The following is an 18,311-nucleotide window of genomic DNA, read 5'->3' as shown; positions in this document are numbered from 1 at the left end:
TTCGGGGCGCCTGGTGAAGCGTCCGACTTCAGCTCAGGTCACGATCTCGCGGTCCGTGAGTTCGAGCCCCGCGTCAGGCTCTGGGCTGATGGCTCGGAGCCTGGAGCCTGTTTCCGATTCTGTGTCTCCCTCTCTCTCTGGCCCTCCCCCGTTCATGCTCTGTCTCTCTCTGTCCCAAAAAAATAAATAAACGTTGGAAAAAAAAAAAAAAAAAAGAAGCTGCCAGTCTTCCAAAGTCATTCCCATTTTGCATTCTCACCAGCAGCGAATGAGGAATGTTAGTGCCCCGTATCCTTGCCAAAAACGATGGTCTGTTTTCCAACGTTAGCCACTCTCACAGGTGTATAGAGTGGGATCTCACTTTTAACCTCACTTCACGAAGGACAGATGGGCATCTTTTCATGTGCTTATTTATCGCATCTGTATCTTTTCCGATGAAGTGTCTGTTCAGATCCTCGACTCCGTTTTAATTGGGTTTCCTGTTTTCTTCTTGTCGAGTTGTAAGTGTTCTTTGTATGTTTCAGACACAAGCCCTTCAATGTGATACGCAAGATGGCAAACAGGATGGGTATCGTAGTGCAGTAAGATGAACGGAGACCACAAGGAGAATGAGTCAGTGCCGACTTTCTATTTCCGGCCTGGGTCTCTGGGACGCTGGAGAGCACTGGTAGCAGAAAAGAGGAGAGCTGAGAGTTGAAACCCCTTTGGGAAGAAGGGGATGGAGGTGACTCCCTTAGTTTTGAGTCCAGATGGAAGAATGTCCAGGGACCGGAGATCAAAAATACATTAGGGTTCCTGCTTCACATTTTGCTGTCATCGTCCTAGATGAGCGAGGAGAAAGCGGAAGTAAGGAGCAGATAGGAAGTTGGGACAAGAACAGTCACAAAAGTGATGAAGTTTTAGGAAGGAATCAAGTGTCAGACATGAACCGCTGTGAAGGACCGAAGGGCACCGTCGAAGAGAGTGTGAAATTTGCATTGTCTGTCTTCTTGGAGGTCAAGTCAGCCGTCAGTTTACTTCAACGTCCTGTGCCTTTTGTACCTGGGGACTGTGATTTATTCTGTCAGGAGAGCCCCCTCTCACTTTATTGAGTCTTATCTTCAGCACCTGGTAGAACTTCTCAAACTGAATTTTACACAACGGGGATTCTTTTGCCCCCTGGCCGGACAGGGTCAGAGTTTTCTTTTGTCTAATACAACTGTGTAATTATACATCCGTAGCTATCCGTCTGTCTGTAGCGTAAATTGACTGTTTTAGTAGTGAATTCATTGAAGAAATTATTTGCCTTCTCGACTGTACCATTCTCTCGAAGCATCGAAGCATCGTAGGGGTTGTGACTTTAGTCCCCAGCAGAATTAATTAACACATGTTAATTCTGTGGCTGGTCTGATGTCGGGAACAGGCAGCTTATTCCCTGGAGTCATAAGGATATGCTTCCTTTTCTTCTTTTGGTCACCGAAAGTACAATTTTCTATTTCCTTTTTTATCTGACTGTCCCTAAGGATGGTAATTTATTGAGTAATTCACAGAGGGGACACGGTGGTGAAAAATAATTGCCGTCACAGATTTACAATTATTGATAGCCTGCCTGTCTGTGATTTGGAGTTGGTTGATGAATGGCGTACCAGCACGAAGCACCAGTCTCACAACACGGGATTTTGTATGTTCAACATGAAAATATGCAAAAGCACTTCGCCTGAAAATCCCGTGTGTATATTCAACAGTTGTTATCAGACCGAAAATTGATTTCACCGACACTGACCACATAACATGGAATAGCAGGGAACAGTTGTTGATCATCCTGAGCTGATTGTTGTTAATACCATTGGATTTCGTGCCCCTGAGAGAAAGGATACTTTGTGCTGCCAACAACGAAAGATGTGAATTTGTGCCGCGAACACCTTTTTAGCACCTCAACCGTACCAGTATTATATTCTCCTGTTCACTTCCCCTCCTAGAGTCTCACTCACCTTGAGGATTGGAAGCAGTGGTTACTGTTTCCAGAAAGATCTGAGTGCTTGGTAAGGCTTCCCTGCACAGCACGGGAGCACAGTGCCAGCCCAAGTACACACTGAAAGGTGCTGTTGGAAAGCAGCTGTGTAACGTGATGTAACGTCTGTAGCTTAAAAAAATTTTTTTTAATGTTTATTTATTTTTGAGAGAGAGAGAGAGAGACAGAGCACAAGCAAGGGTGGGGCAGAGAGAGGGAGACACAGAACCCGAAGCAGGCTCCAGGCTCCGAGCTGTCAGCACAGAGCCCAGTGCGGGGCTCGAACTCATGAACTGTGAGATCATGACCTGAGCTGAAGTCAGATGCTTACCCGACTGAGCCGCCCAGGCGCCCCATGTCTGTAGTTTCAAGTTGCTAAAGTTTTCACTTTTGCCATTTTTACTGTTTTTTTTTTATACTGGCAAAATATACATAACCTAAAACTTGCCATTTTGAACATTGCAAGTGTATAATTCATTGGCATTAATTATACTCCCCGTGTGTACTGTGACCATGACCTCTGTCTCCTTCTACAACTTTGCCTTCCCTGGAAACTGATTAAGTAGTAAATTCCCCATCCTCCCCTCCCTCAGTCCCTGGTAACTCCTAATCTACTTTGTCTCTGTGAATTTGCCTGTTCTAGGTAGTTCATAGAAGTGGAATCAGAGGATATCTATCCTTCGTGTTTGGGTTTTTTTTATTTACCATACTGTTTTCGGGGTTTCCCCTGTGTTGTAACATGTATCAGGACTTAAATCCTCTTTGTGGATGAATAATATTCCATGTATGTGTACACATCTTTATGTTCTTTTTATATTTCAGATCAATCTTAGCATAACGGGCCATTTTTCTATATGTTTGATGCTCACAGAGGTGTCATCCAGGTTAATGTTACTCTTTTTCATTCTTTCCCAGGTCTGACAGATGAAAAAGTGAAGGCGTATCTTTCCCTTCATCCCCAGGTGTTAGATGAGTTTGTATCTGAGAGTGTTAGTGCCGAGACCGTAGAAAAATGGCTGAAGAGGAAAAACAACAAACCAGAAGGTAAGATCTCATTCGGATCGAGCGGGGATTGTTTTCTAGTTTACGGCGACAAAAACAAACGAACAAAACCGAGTGTTTAGTGCATGCTAGAAAGTATAAAGTAGACAGAATTAGCATTTTTAATTCTGTAAAAGTTTTACTGTGTTTCAAAAGATAAAAGAAGTTAGAATGAGAGGAAATAAATCCACTGAAGTAAGATCCTTGGCTACAAAAACTTGGCAAAGGACTTGTGAAAATTTATTTGGATATGACATGTTGAAAATGCAGAAGGTAATATTAGCCTTGATTTTGTTCAGCAATTACTATTAATGATTATACAAATATTCTTTATATTTCAAAAACGTATTTATATTACTGCATTTTGCAAAGAGAAATCATTAAATAATTTTCATGTGGACACAGGAGGAAGAGAACTCTTGACTTTGCATTAGACATTTTGTTCACACTCATGAACTTAAGATGCTGTTATATTTATGAGAAAAGAAATGTGGATTCAAAAGGGATGGGAAGTGAAATAAATTTCCTCCCAAGTTGAACATGTGTTAATATATTGGATTTGAATATTGTGGCATAGTTTTAAATGAATTTATATTTGGCCAAATAAGACTTCTTGTTTCCCAGAATGTTCTTCTTAGAGTAGAAATTTATATTACATATGATTTCGACTCTATGAAGAACTTTTATGCTAGAAACAAATATATGCTATTTTTCTGGAAATTTATTTAGTGTAACAGAATGCCATAAGTAAAGCTTATAAATGATCACTATTAAGATGTTATGCTGTTAGATCTGTGGCCCTCGTACGCTCCTTGGGCTGAGTTTCCTCTAATTTTCAAAGTGTCTATACTTTTCTTGCAGAGTTTTTATAATAAAGAAACCTTTACAAAAGAGAGCTTTTGACATTGAAACACAAATTAGATTTTAAAGTACATGTGCGTGAGTCTGTGTATGTGTGTGTAGATTAAGAGGGAGAGAGAAATGGAAATAAATTGCAGAAACAAACGTAGCATTTTTTTTTTAAAACAATCACAGCTTTTAATAGTGAGAACAAAGCTTGATGTGGCATATTCAGCTATAACATACCTCAGACATTTGGAAGCAGTCTGAGATGTTTGACGCTTTGAACGTGTGACTCAGTTGTGCTTAAAGCACCTCATATAAAGATGCAGATTTCATCAACTTGCTATATAACGATGGATAATAATATAGTGCAAGAATAAGGGATATTTACGAGATGGGAAATTGAGTATAGGGCTCAGAAGATGACAAATTTTGCGTTGCGTCTTAGTGTTACAGTGATGTTGTTAAACGACTCTTAGATTTTTATAACTATTTGGATGTGCCATTCTGTGTCTTTCAAATCTGTTCTGTATTGGTTAATCCAATACTACTTTAAACTGTTGAGTACATCCACTCAAGAGGTAAATGATTATTGAGAATAGCAGAGTGGAGCTGAAGCAGTGCTCCCTTGTACCTGAAGACAAAATTCTCCTTACACAGAGGCCATCTCGCTTGGTGGCCCCCCCGAGGGCTCAGGCCCACTGCTGGGATCAGGAACCAAGAGAAGCTGAATGCGTGTGACCTGGGGCTTCCCTGTAGCAGGGTGGGGCCCCTGCAGACAAGGCTGCGCGCAGCTTAGGGCGGAAACACTACAAGGGAACCTTTCATGGTACGCCTGCCTGCGGGCGGCTGGGCCCCTGCGCCCCTTCCAACAGGGAGAACCGTCCGGGACTCAGGACGCAGCCCCTGCAGCCCCTGGCAACCCAGGTTTAGGGCTAACCCTGTGGGCGTGGCTTGAGGACAGCCCCGCCCACTTTTGCGGAACTACTAAAAGCCAGTTGCAGGTCCTCGTGTCTTGTGTGTGATTCTGGATTAAGGCTGAAGCCTCGTGTCTCTTCTCCATCGCGCCCTTACTCTTTTGACAATTTTGTGTTCTCCTCAACGAGGCCTCCTTCTCCTTCCAAGGGGCTTCGTGGGAAATGCTCGGAGGAAGGACATTTTTGTGGAGAGGGCTTTTGGGGAAGGCGGGGGGGGGGGGGTATTTCTGTTTCCACGCCAGACCCGGGAACAGAAAGCGTGAGAGACAGAAGTTCTGGGAGAATATTACTGAAAGTTGGGCCTGTCCGGATTGTTTCCCTTTGTGTCAGTTTAGTGAGAGAAAGCGGACGGAGGGAAACCGTGCTTTATGCACAAGGACTCGGTAAACGCTCACGTAGCTTATTTTTCAACCACGGATAAGCCGGCCTCGTGTGGAAGTGGTCTACACTACGGGGAGGTCACGTGAAGGGGTGCGGTACGTTCCCGTTCCGAGAAAGGCCATCTGCGAAATTTCAGATTTAAGCGAATGAGTGAATAACAGATGACGTCTGCTTCTCACACGTCCGGCTGGCACGCTGCTTGCAAGCGGTTTTGTCGCGATGGCGTCACGATGACGTCACGCTGTCCAAACCGCTGGCGTTCCTTCGTGCACGTGCTGTTCTATCGAGCGCCTGCTCGTTCGGTGCTCAGAGAAGCTGAAGACGGAGTGGGGGGCCGATTGCCCCGCGGCGGTACTTCCCGTGCACCGGGGCTGCGTGACCAGGGCGGCTGTAGCGTCCGGGGGTTTTGCGGGTGTTGACCGTTCACATCTGCCGGCAGCGAGCGAGGCTTACGTGGCCGCCTTCCCTTGCTGGGTCGAGGGTGATCCCCGGACGGTACCGGTGAGCCCCTGGGGGGCACTGGCCGCGGGAGTCGCAGTTACTTGTGTATCCCTCGCCGGCAGCACCCCCGATGCCGCGGGGAGGGGCGCTCTGAACGTTTTGAATGAACGAACAAAGGAGGGTTGGATTCTCAACCTCCAAGTGGCCACCGGTTGTCAGTATTGTGCGTGGAACCAGAACTACTTTCATGCTCTTCCTGTCTCCCCCTGCTCACTGGCAGGCTTCCAGAGGGAAGGGATTCTATACTGTGATTTGTAAATCTCACCCGGTGCGTTGTCTTTTCGTGTAGGTAGCAAACTCTGTAAAGCGCTGTTGAGATTCTAGATGGTTAGGTTTCCGGGGAGTTGGTGCTGAGACCAGTCGAAGAGACTCGTAAGTTTCTGCCTCCTTCTGGTTAGTCTGACCGAGGCTGGACATAGTCCAGGCCCGGGGGCTCTGAGCCAGATGGTCTGCAGAGGGGTCCGCCCCACAGCCAATCGCTCTGCTTTGTGTTGGCAGAGAAGGGGGTTGGGGAAAGCCGAACCCCCCCTCCCCCCCCAGTGTCTTCAGAGATTGACATTTTCAGACTCTGTACTGTTACTGTTCTCAGTTTGATTTTCCTGCTTTCATAACATTTGCATTTTATTCTTTTTTTTTTTTAATTTTTTTTTTTTAACATTTATTTATTTCTGAGACAGAGAGAGACAGAGAATGAACAGGGAAGGGGCAGAGAGAGAGAGGGAGACACAGAATCTGAAACAGGCTCCAGGCTCTGAGCTGTCAGCACAGAGCCCGACGCGGGGCTCGAACTCACGGACCGTGAGATCATGACCTGAGCTGAAGTCGGACGCTTAACCAACCAAGCCACCTAGGCGCCCCCATAACATTTGCATTTTAAATGCGCAGAGTTCTATCTGTACTTGCGAGGCAAATTGCCTTTTGGAGGTGGACCTCGGATCCAAAATCCCAAACAGTTGGTTTTCAAGCGATGCGGGGAATTGGAGGTAGGGGTTCTTTCTTTTAAAACTTTAGGTTCTCATTTAGAGAGTGTATAAATATTCCCTGAAAGTGTCGGGGACTGTACCCGTAACTCATAGCCATACTTTGATTTGGGAAAACTTTCAGGAAGAAAACAAAGTTTACCTAGGTCATGAATTGAATTGTTTTACTGAAGTTTGTACTTTATGTTAATTTTTACGCAAGGTACACTTGACAGGACCAGCTGGTACTCATCCAGACTCAGATTACTAAACTATTTAACGTCTCCACAAGTATCAAGGCAGAACTATTAAAGTGATAAATCAACGTTAGGATACGATGAAGATCCTACCCTTTGCATTTCCGGTGGGAAGGTTCCAAGACGGAACACAGTTTGACGTCCCTAATGACATTTCAGTATTTCAGTTATGCTCGGGAAGAATCCTGAATTACTTGGACTCTCAGCGATGTCCCCTTTTGGCTTCTAATGTAAAAAACTTAGTTCTACGTTAGTAAAAATGTACGTACAGCCAGTATGACTGTATTTGGCATCTCCTGGTATTAGAATAATATTTAAAATACATGGGCTTTGTTTAAAACCCCGAAAATGGGGCGCCTGGGTGGCGCAGTCAGTTAAGCGTCCGACTTCAGCCAGGTCACGATCTCGCGGTCCGTGAGTTCGAGCCCCGCGTCGGGCTCTGGGCTGATGGCTCAGAGCCTAGAGCCTGTTTCCGATTCTGTGTCTCCCTCTCTCTCTGCCCCTCCCCCGTTCATGCTCTGTCTCTCTCTGTCCCAAAAATAAATAAACGTTGAAAAAAATTAAAAAAAAAAAAAATAAAAAATAAAACCCCCAAAACATAACTGTGATATTCATATTCTAAAGGGAAGCTTTTTGGTATTCAAGAGGGCGATTGATTGAACCCAAGTCATTTAAGAATCATGAGTAGCAGTGTCTTTTATGTCCAAGAATTTGTTACTACTGTGTTTATATGTCTGAAATATTAAATAGCAAACCATCTCACCGTCAGTGTGTCCATACATGTCCAATAATTAATAATGAAAACATTGGTGCTGTCACCTGCCTTAAATATTTTCAACAAATACATGAATGGCTTCCTTTTTTTTTTTTCCCTCAGAGGATGGAGTTACTCCATATTTTTCACCTCTCCATGATTCTAGAGATGGAACAATTTTCATTCAAATAAAACTACTAAATACTTCTTACCTAGAATTAGTGAGATTTCCATCCTGTCCCCTAAACCCACTATATGCAGCCTGAAATGCAGATTCAGGAGCATTAGTCCTGCTTAGCGTGTAACAGATGGTTTCTGTGCTAGTGTTTATAATGTCGCGGGATATTAAATTAATGGGGCATGAATTAGTTTGCCAAGGCATGCAATGTTAGAAGGTTTTAGTAAGTAGGACACTAATAAATTACGTGTTAACTATTAGTCCATATCATGAATAAGGAAAAACCCACATCATTGAAATGGTTTACTTGGAACTTCATTTCGTGCACTTTCTTCTCCTTGAAATTGCTTTGTGTCGATTATGGAAGTTATGTCTTCACATAGAAATTTCATATCTCGGTCTTTTTATTTTCTTTTTTGGAATGGAAACAAAATGTGTTGAATGCCTTGATTTGCATTATAAATAATCATAAGTTCACAATCTGGTTACTAGAAGGGGGATAAAGTTCATTTGCAAAGAGTTACTTGATGTATTCCATGAATTCTGTTAATTGTTCATCTGAGTGCAAAGGTGTATCTTTAATATATTCTTTTTGAGAGTGTTTGGGCTCTGTAGCAATCTAATCAAGTTGATTGGGATTTTGATAATTTTAAAGATTAATTCAGGTCATCACACATTGTTAGTGATTATGAAACTAGTTCAAATAATTTTAGTAGCTTTGTTACAAGCTAGATTGATTTCGGAAGCAGTTTTTGCAGTATCTGTAAAGTTCCTACCACCCGTAGCCATTATTTGTACATTCGACATCATTACTGCATTTCCTCGGCAGAAATTTTGTTTATAAGTGATTCTAATGAACGAAAATGTTATGAGCTAGTGGATTTTTGAAAGTACTTTATTTTCATCGGTGTTTCTTTGAGTAAAAATCATATTTTCTGATTGTCCATGCAATAGAAAAGGATGTTGAATTAAAATCATTGCATCTACTTATTAGAATGTATTTCAGCATTTAAGTTGATGTTTTACTTAACACAGGGTTTTAAAACTCCAATGAGGGGCGCCTGGGTGGCGCAGTCGGTTAAGCGTCCGGCTTCAGCCAGGTCACGATCTTGCGGTCCGTGAGTTCGAGCCCCGCGTCAGGCTCTGGGCTGATGGCTCGGAGCCTGGAGCCTGTTTCCGATTCTGTGTCTCCCTCTCTCTCTGACCCTCCCCTGTTCATGCTCTGTCTCTCTCTGTCCCAAAAATAAATAAACGTTGGAAAAAAAAAGAAAAAAAAAATTTAAAAAAAAAAAAAAAAAAAAAAAAACTCCAATGAAAACTTGTGAGAGATGAGTGGTGTAACCATTTCTCATTTTTTGAATCTACTTTTTAAAAGCTGCCTGAACGTTTCACAGTGATCTAGGTTATTCGATGAAAGAACGGACAATAATTTCTAGCTGAGTGGCCAAGCTGTAGCTGGAATGTGAGCAGATACTACTCACTTTCCTAACCAATGATTCAGTGTGCCGATTAGCAAGTATTTCGTGAGGGGCTCTTGAGTGGCTCAGTCGGTTAAGAGTCCGCCTTTCGATTTCGTCTCAGGTCATGATCTTGGTTAGAGCCTGCTTGGGATTCTGTCTCTTCCTTTCCCTCTGCCCCTCTCTCATGCTTGTGTTCTCTTTCTCTCGAATGAATGAATGAATGAATGAATGAATGAATGAATAAAATCCTGAGTACCTACTATGGGAACGTAATTAGAGAACAAGGGCTAAAAACTTGCTCCCTCGAAGGTCACTTTCTGATAGGAGAACACAGATAATAAACACATAATCAGAGAGTAAGATCGTTTCAGGATTTGTTGGTGTGGATGTTGGAAAACATGTAGCCCAATGTCTAGCAAACAGAAATTTTTACTAGAAATAAATTTGCTCGAGATTTTAAGATGCACATCGTTTGCTTTCAGCCAGTCAGGTGGGGCCTGTGGATTAAGCAGATGCATCTATTTGCTGTGTCCCGGGGTCCTGGTGAGTCACAGGAGCCGTGTTCCTTGTGTGTACTGTCCTTGAGGGACGCGTAATCTTCTGGTGTGGAAAGAAGGTACTGTGAGAGTACAGCAACCGAGGCTGTGTAATCCAGTGTTGAGTGGTGCAGTGTGGGTTTTCAGGACCATGCTGGGAGAACCGAGGCCACTAAGAGGTGTGCAGATTGAGAAGGCTCTTTGTGGGCATTGGTTCTTCATCGAGGCCACCGATTCTCGGGTGGGATTCCCACATCACCGTGGACATCCTTCGGGAACTAGTTAGAAATGCCATAGGCCTCATCTCACTCAAAACCCCCGGAGTCAGAAACTCCTGCAGTGGGACCTAAAATCTGTGTTTTGATAAGCCCCCTCAGGTAATCCTAGTGCAAGTTTAACATTTGAGAGCCCCCGTCCTGGGCACCGAGGGCCTGTGCAAGGGCGAACGCGGTGCTGGTGTTGGCTGGTGGGATCCAAGGCAGGGCTGTGGGGCTTGCTGTGGTTTGCTTCTGGGATAGCCTGGGAGGGAGGGTTGAATATTTTTCGTATTTTAAGAGTGGGGAGAAGGGAGTGTTAAAATGTTTTGCCTTTCTGGTCTCATTTTAACTGGTTTATTCATGTTCCGCATTGACTGTAATAGGAAAAGTGGAAAAAAAAAACCTAAAATAGGTGTTTTTTTTTTTCTTTTAAAAAAATTTTTTTTTTCAACGTTTATTTATTTTTGGGATAGAGAGAGACAGAGCATGAACGGGGGAGGGGCAGAGAGAGAGGGAGACACAGAATCAGAAACAGGCTCCAGGCTTTGAGCCATCAGCCCAGAGCCCGACGCGGGGCTCGAACTCACAGACCGCGAGATCGTGACCTGGCTGAAGTCGGACGCTTAACCGATTGCGCCACCCAGGCGCCCCTAAAATAGGTGTTTTAATTGGTAGCTTCACTGAAGCATGGTGAGTTGCAGAACAGGATATAGTGCCATCTTTTACAAGGTAATAATCATACATATAATTGTGTAGACGAAGAGCTAGTTAAATATGTCATTGTGGTTGTTTCTGGATTTGGGGGATTTATAAGTTTATATTCTCGTATATGTTGCTTTTTTAATAAAAAAGAAATAGAGTAAACATCAGAAGGAACTTCTAGAGTTTCTCGTAGGGAAGGTTTTTCCCCAGGTTTCAGTCATTCTAATTCAGTTTACACCAATTATCCTCTGCTTGTTTGATTACTTTTCCATTGCAAGGTATAATAAACAATGTATATTTCCCAGTCCTTTATTGGCTTTTCCCTGCATTTTGCTTCTCCCTCACTAATATGTTATCATTGGTCATTAAGACTGTTACATAGGAAGTTGGTGGCTGAAATGGGGTCTAGAAAAACACACAGCTCAATTTCTGTCCCAGGGTCATCATTTTTGGTTTGAAATTCATTCATTTTACTAAAAGTTACCAACTATCTACTGTGTGTTTTGCATTTGCTAAGCACTGGACATGAATTCAGTTGTAATGGAACTTAGTGTTTCTACAGGGGGCACAAAATGAAAAGTTTACAATTTATTCTCTTAGTGACTTTCAAATATACCATACAGCAATGTAAACTATAGTCATCACGTTGTACATTACATCCTTATAATTTGAAGTTTGTAACTTTTGACCGGTTTCACCCAGTCCCTCCATCCTAGGTAAATTATATAACATGCTAAGGTTGAAAGCTTTTTCTCTAAGATCAGGAACAAGACAAAGCTGTCCACTCTTGACACGTCTATTCAATATGGTACCAGAAGTCCTAGCCTGAGGAGTTAGGCAAGAAAAAGAAGTAAAATGTATCCAATTGGACAGGAAGACGTAAAATGTCTCTATTTGCAGATGGCATGATTTTATATACAGAAGGTCCTGAAGACCTCCACCAAAAAATTATTAGGTCTTATCAATGAATTCAATAAAGTTGCAGGACACAAAATTAACATAGAAAAATCAGTACTGTTTCTATACACAAACAACAAATTATCTAAAAAAGAAAGTGATGCCACTTATAGTAATATCAAAAATAATAAAACACTTAGGAATACATTTGCTCCAGGAGGCGAAAGCTCTGGTCTGAAAATTACAAGACAACTGATGAAAGAAATTGGAGAAGGCACAAGTAAATGGAGATTATCCTGTATGTATAAGTTGGAAGAATTAATACTGTTAAAATGTCAATACTACCAAAAGCCATCTGTAGATTCAGTGCAATTCCTATCAAGATTCCAATGGCATGTCTTCACAGAAGTAGAAGAAACAAACCTAAAATTGATATGAAACTACGAAAGACTGAATAGCCAAAGCATTCCTGAGAAGGAAGAATGAAGCAGGAGGAATTACACTTTCTGATTTCAGGATATATTGAGCAAAACAGTATGATACTGGCATAAAAAAAAAAAAATAGGCCAGTGGAACAGAATAAAGCTCAGAAATAAATAAGTATATGAGGTCAACTAATATTTCACAGTAGAGTCAGTTATACTCAGTGGAGAAAGGACAGTCTGTTCGTTAAATGGTGCTGGGAAAATCGGACATTCACATGGGAAGAAATGAAACTTGACCTCTATCTTACACCATTCATGACAACTCAAAATAGGTCAGAGATTTAAATGTAAGACCTGAGGGGCGCCTGGGTGGCGCAGTCAGTTAAGCGTCCGACTTCAGCCAGGTCACGATCTCACGGTCTGTGAGTTCGAGCCCCGCGTCGGGCTCTGGGCTGATGGCTCAGAGCCTGAAGCCTGTTTCCGATTCTGTGTCTCCCTCTCTCTCTGCCCCTCCCCCGTTCATGCTCTGTCTCTCTCTGTCCCAAAAATAAATAAAAAAAAGTTGAAAAAAAAAAAAAAAAGTAAATGTAAGACCTGAAACCATAAAACTTCTAGAAGAAAACATAGGAAAAGAGCTCCTTGACATGGGTCTTGTCAATGATATTTGGAGAGGACACCTAAAGCACAGCAACAAAAGCAAACATAAATAAGTGGGACTACATCAAACTAAAAAGCCTTTGCACGTCAAAAGGAAAACTCACCAGTGAAAAGACAACCTGTGAATGGTAAAACCATCTGTGTGATAAGAGGTTAATATCCAAAATATATAAGTAACTCATGTAAGTCAACAGCAAAAGAAAAAACAAAAACAAAAACAAAACATGAAACAAATAATCCAATTAAAACTGGGCGAGGGACCCAAGTAGACATTTTTCCAAAGAATATATAGGAATGGCCAACAGGTACATGAAAAGATGTTCAACATCACCAACTAGGGAAATGAAAATCAGAACAACGGTAAGGTATCAGCTCTTGCTAGAATGGCTAGCATCAAAAAAGAGAAGAGACAGGTCCAAAATCTTTGGGATGCAACAAAAGTGCTTCTAAGAGGGAAGTTTATAGCAGTACAGGCCTACCTCAAGAAGCAAGAAAAATATCAGATAATCAATCTACCCTCACACCTAAAGGAGCTAGAAAGGGAACTAACAAACCCCCAAACCAGTAGAAGGAAGGAAATAATAGAGATTAGAGCAGAAACATACAAAATCGAAACTAAAAAACAAAACAAAACAAAACAAAAAAACCCACAATAGAACAGATCAGTGAAATCAGGAGCTGGTTCTTTGAAAAGATCAACAAGATTGATAAACCTTTAGCCAAACTCATCAAAGAAAAGAGAGAGAGAGGGCTCAAAAAGCAAAATCAGAAATGGAAGAGGAAAAATAACTGACCCCACAGAAATACAAAGGGTTATAAGAGAATATTTTAAAAAATTATATGCCAGCAAATTGGAAAACATAGAAAAAAATGGATAAATTTCTAGAAACATACAACCTTCCAAACTTGAGCTAGGAAGAAATAGAAAATTTGAGCAGAATGGGGGCGACTGGGTGGCCCAGTCAGTTAACATCCGACTCTTGATATCAGCTCAGGTCATGATCTCATGGTTCATGAGTTTGAACCTCTGTTTGGGATTCTCTCTTTCCCTCACTCTCTGCCCCTCCCCTGTGCTTGCTCTCGCTCTCTCTTTCTCAATAAAATATTTAAATAAAAATTTCGAACAGACCAATTTCCAGCAATAAAATGTAATCTCTAATAAAAAAAAAAAAAAAACTCCCAAGGAAGAAAAGTTCAGGACCAGATGGTGAATTCTACCAGACATTTAAAGAAGAGTTAATACCTGTTCTTCTCAAACTATTCCAAAAAATGGAAGAGGAGGGAAAATTTCCAAATTCATTCGACGAGGCCTACGTTAATTACCCTGATGCCAAAGGCAGATAGAGACATGACAGAAGAGAACTAAAGGCCAAAATCTCTGATGAGCATAAATGCAAAAATCAAAAATCCTCAACAAAATATTAGCAAACCAAATCCAACAATACATTTAAAAAAATCATTTGCCACAATCAAGCGGGATGCAATAGAATCAGTCATTGTCCTGCATCACATCGGTAAGAGAACGGACAAAAAAACCTTGGGGACATTTCAGTAGATGCAGAAAAAGCATTTGACAAAGTACAACATCCATTCATGATAAAAGCTCTCAAGAAAGTAGGTTTAGAGGGAACACACCTCAACATGATAAAGGTCATATATAAAAAACTCACAGCTACCCTTCTACTCAGGGGTGAAAAACTGTTTCCCCTAAGGTCAGGACCAAGACAAAGGTGGACTCTCACCATTTTATCCAGCCTCATACTTGAAGTCCTAGCCACGGCAGTCAGAGAAGAAAAAGGAATACAAGGCATCCAAATTAGCAAGGAAGAAGTAAAACTTTTCCCGTTTACAGATACCATGAAAGACTCCACAGAAGATCTACTCGAGCTGATCAAGGAGTTCAGTTAAGTTGCAGGATACAGAATCAACGTGCAGAAATCTGTTCCGTTTCGACACACAAATATTGAAGCCGCAGGAAAAGGAATCAGGAAAGAAATCCTATTTACAATTGTTTTAAGAATCCTACAATTGTAGGATTAACAATCTACAATTGTTTTAAGAATCCTAGACACCTAGGAATAAACCTAACCAAGGAGGTGAGAGACCTATCCTCTGATAAAACACTGATGAAAGAAATTGATGAAGACACAAAGAAATGGAAAGACATCCCATGCTCATGGATCAGAAGAACAAATATTGTTAAGATGTCTGTCCCACCCAAAGCCATCTACAGATCTGATCATCCCTGTCAAAATACTAACAGCGTTTTTCACAAAACTAGAACAACAAAAAACATCCTAAAATTCATATGGAACCACACACACACAAAAAAACAAACCCAAATTGCCAAATCAATCTTGAAAAAGGAAAGCAGAGCTGGAGGCATCACTGATCCAGACATCAGGTTGTATTACAAAGCTGTAGTGATCTAAACAGTATGGTGGTCGCACAAAAATAGACATACAGATCCATAGAACAGAATAGAGCCCCGAAATGAACCCGCAACTATATGGTCAATTAATCTTTGATAAGGTAGGAAAGAATATCCAGTGAGAAACAGACAGTCTCCTCAACAAAGGGTGTTGGGACAACTGGACGGCTACATGCAAAAGAAATAAACGGGACCACGGGCAGTAAGGTCTGACATAGGCTGTGGCAACGGTTTTCCAGGTATGTCCCCTGAGGCAGGGGAAATGAAAGCAAAGTTGAACTACTGGCATTACGTCAAAATAAAATTTCTGCATAGCAAAGGGAACGGTCACCAAAACTAAAAGGCAACCTATTTGAATGGGAGAAGCTACTGCAAATGACATATCCAATAAGGTGTTTACATCCAAAATATATAACATGCACAGCTCAACACCCTCAAAACAAATAATCAATTAAAGGCAGAAGATATGAATAGATGTTTTTCTTTTTTTTTTTTTTTCCAACGTTTATTTATTTTTGGGACAGAGAGAGACAGAGCATGAACGGGGGAGGGGCAGAGAGAGAGGGAGACACAGAATCGGAAACAGGCTCCAGGCTCCGAGCCGTCAGCCCAGAGCCCGACGCAGGGCTTGAACTCACGGACCGCGAGACCGCGACCTGGCTGAAGTCGGACGCTTAACCGACTGCGCCACCCAGGCGCCCCAATAGATGTTTTTCTAAAGAAGACATCCAGATGGCCAACAGATACATGAAAAGATGCTCCATCCCTCATGATCAGGGAAATATAAATTAAGAAAAAACCAATAAGATGTCACCTCACACCTATCAGAATGGCTAAAATCGACGACACGAGAAACAGCAAACGTTGGCAAGGATGTGAAGAAAAAGGAACCCTCCTGCACTAGCTTTGGGAATGCAAACTGGTACAGCCCTTGTGGGAAACAGTTTGGAGGTTACTCAAAAAATTAAAAGTAGAGCAACTGTACAATCCAGTAATCACACTGCTGGGTATTTACCCAAAGAATCCAAAAAAAAAAGAGTCCACTATGGAAGTGAACCAAATGTCCATTGATAGGTGAATGGATAAAGGAGTGTGTGTATACAATGGGATTTTATTCAGCCGTAAAGAAGGATGAAATCTTGCCATTTACAGTGATAAGGATGCACTTACAGAGTGTAATCCTAAGTGAAGTAAGTCATTTAGTAGAAGACGAATGCCATATGTCTCACCCCTATGTGGCCTGTGAGAAACACAGGGAAGAAAAGAGAAACCAACTCTGGAGAACGAGCTGACGCTTACCGGAAGGGAGGTGGGTGGAGGGATGGGTGAACTAGGCGATGGGGATTAAAGAGCACACTTAGGACGAGCCGGGAGTAACGCACACAATTGTCGACTCACTACATTGTACACCTGAAACGAATACAATACCGCATGTTCGCTGCGCTAAAGACTTCATGAAATTTACAATGATGACATAACAAATGCTGGTGAGGATGGAGAGGAAAGGGGGCCCTCACGCGTCGTTGGTGGAATGTCAGTGGGTACCGCCTCTGTGGAAAACAGTCTGGAGGGTCCTAAAAGATTAAAAATAGAACTACCCTACGAACCAGCAGTTCCACTGCTGAGAATATGTCTGAAGGAAGCGAACACACCAGTGTAGAAGAACTATCTTCGTCCTTATGTTCACTGCAGCCTTATTTACAGTAGCCAAGACATGGGTACAATTGAAGTGTCCACCAACGGATGAAAGGATAAAACAGTGGTGGTCTCTGTGCACAATGGAATATCACTCGGCTGTGACAAGGGAAGAAATCCTACCACTTGGAGCTGCATGGATCAACTCTGAGGACATTGTGCTGCGTAAAGTCAGTCAGACAGAGCTAAATACTGTATGGTCTTATTTTTATGTGGCATAAAAAAAAAACACTAAAAGGGATCAGATTTGTGTTTACCGGAGTTTGGGGTGGTTTGAGGGGGGACTGGAGGAAGGTGGTCCAAAGCACAAACGTCCAGTTATAAATACGGGCCAGGGACGTAAGGTGCACAACGTGATGACTGTAGCTAACACCAAGGTATGATGCAGAAGAAAGTTGCTATGAGAGTGGGTCCTAAAAGTTCTCCTCACAAGGAAAAGGACACTTTTTGTGTCTATATGGATGATAGATGTTAACTGAACTTACTGTAATCGTCATTTCCTGATCTATGAAGTCAGATAATTACTCTGTACACCCTAACTTCTACAGTGTGTGGTATGTCGATCATTTGCCATAAAACTGGACAAAGTTTAGGGAGAAAGTGCTAAAAAGGAAGGTTGGCATATAATGAGTTAATGCAACGAGCTCTTACTGTGTTGCAGCTAGGACAGGGTTCTGTGGGACAGTGGAGTGCGAGGTCTGCAGGATGAGTTTGCTGGTTGGAAGAGAGGGAGCGTGAGTGGGGAGCACTGCCCGGGGCCGGGGGGAGAGCCCTGTGCAGCATCAGGAAGGAGCTGGACACAGACGTGAGCAGAGACCAGTTGTGCAGGATCTTTGAGGTTGTGTTTAAAGGCTTTGGAGTTTATCTGAAGGGCAACATGAGGTTATGTACAGGATTGAAGGAGATTTGATAAGATAGATTTTGAACGGATTTTTTACCCTCTATAGTGCCTTGTTCAGTGTGAAAAAAGTCAGTGCAGCGAAGTTTCAATCTCGGCCAGTTGTTCCCACCCACGCGCTGGTCACGTCAGTATCAGTAACTTACAGATCTCATCAGGCAGTTGCTCAATCTTTTGAAACGGAAGCAAAAACTGTGCATGCCTGTGTTTGTGAAACATCAAGGAGTAAAGTTCTGCCGCAAACTTTTTATTGAACCCGTACAACTTTGACATTTTCAAGCGGAGTCAACGAACGCTCCCTTTGGTTTTGGCACAAGTTAAAACCTAAATGGAAAAATGCCGAATGTATTTGGAGGAAAGTGCACATGGCGTGGACCAGATTCGGGAGGAGGGAAAGCCCTCATCCCTCCAATCTGTGTAAATCATGAAACGTTATTAAGAATGACTCATAAAGCCCAGAACACTGTGCAGA

The 18,311-nt window shown here is 42.3% G+C and overlaps 1 protein-coding gene across 2 annotated transcripts in view; it reads left to right on the top strand.

Annotated features, from left to right (window-relative positions):
* PDE10A (phosphodiesterase 10A) overlaps window positions 1–18,311 on the top strand; it is a 625,228-nt gene that overhangs the window by 428,880 nt on the left and 178,037 nt on the right. For both annotated transcript variants that reach the window (XM_086708295.1, XM_086708293.1), the window contains one exon: window positions 2,906–3,034. In XM_086708295.1, the coding sequence (XP_086564421.1) occupies window positions 2,906–3,034 (129 nt within the window). The remainder of the gene's footprint in view (window positions 1–2,905; window positions 3,035–18,311) is intronic.

This window comes from Puma concolor, chromosome B2 (genome assembly GCF_028749965.1).
Source record: "Puma concolor isolate L17-30 chromosome B2, mPumCon1.1.hap2, whole genome shotgun sequence".
Taxonomy (NCBI): domain Eukaryota; kingdom Metazoa; phylum Chordata; class Mammalia; order Carnivora; family Felidae; genus Puma; species Puma concolor.
This window is presented reverse-complemented; position numbering and strand designations above follow the sequence as displayed.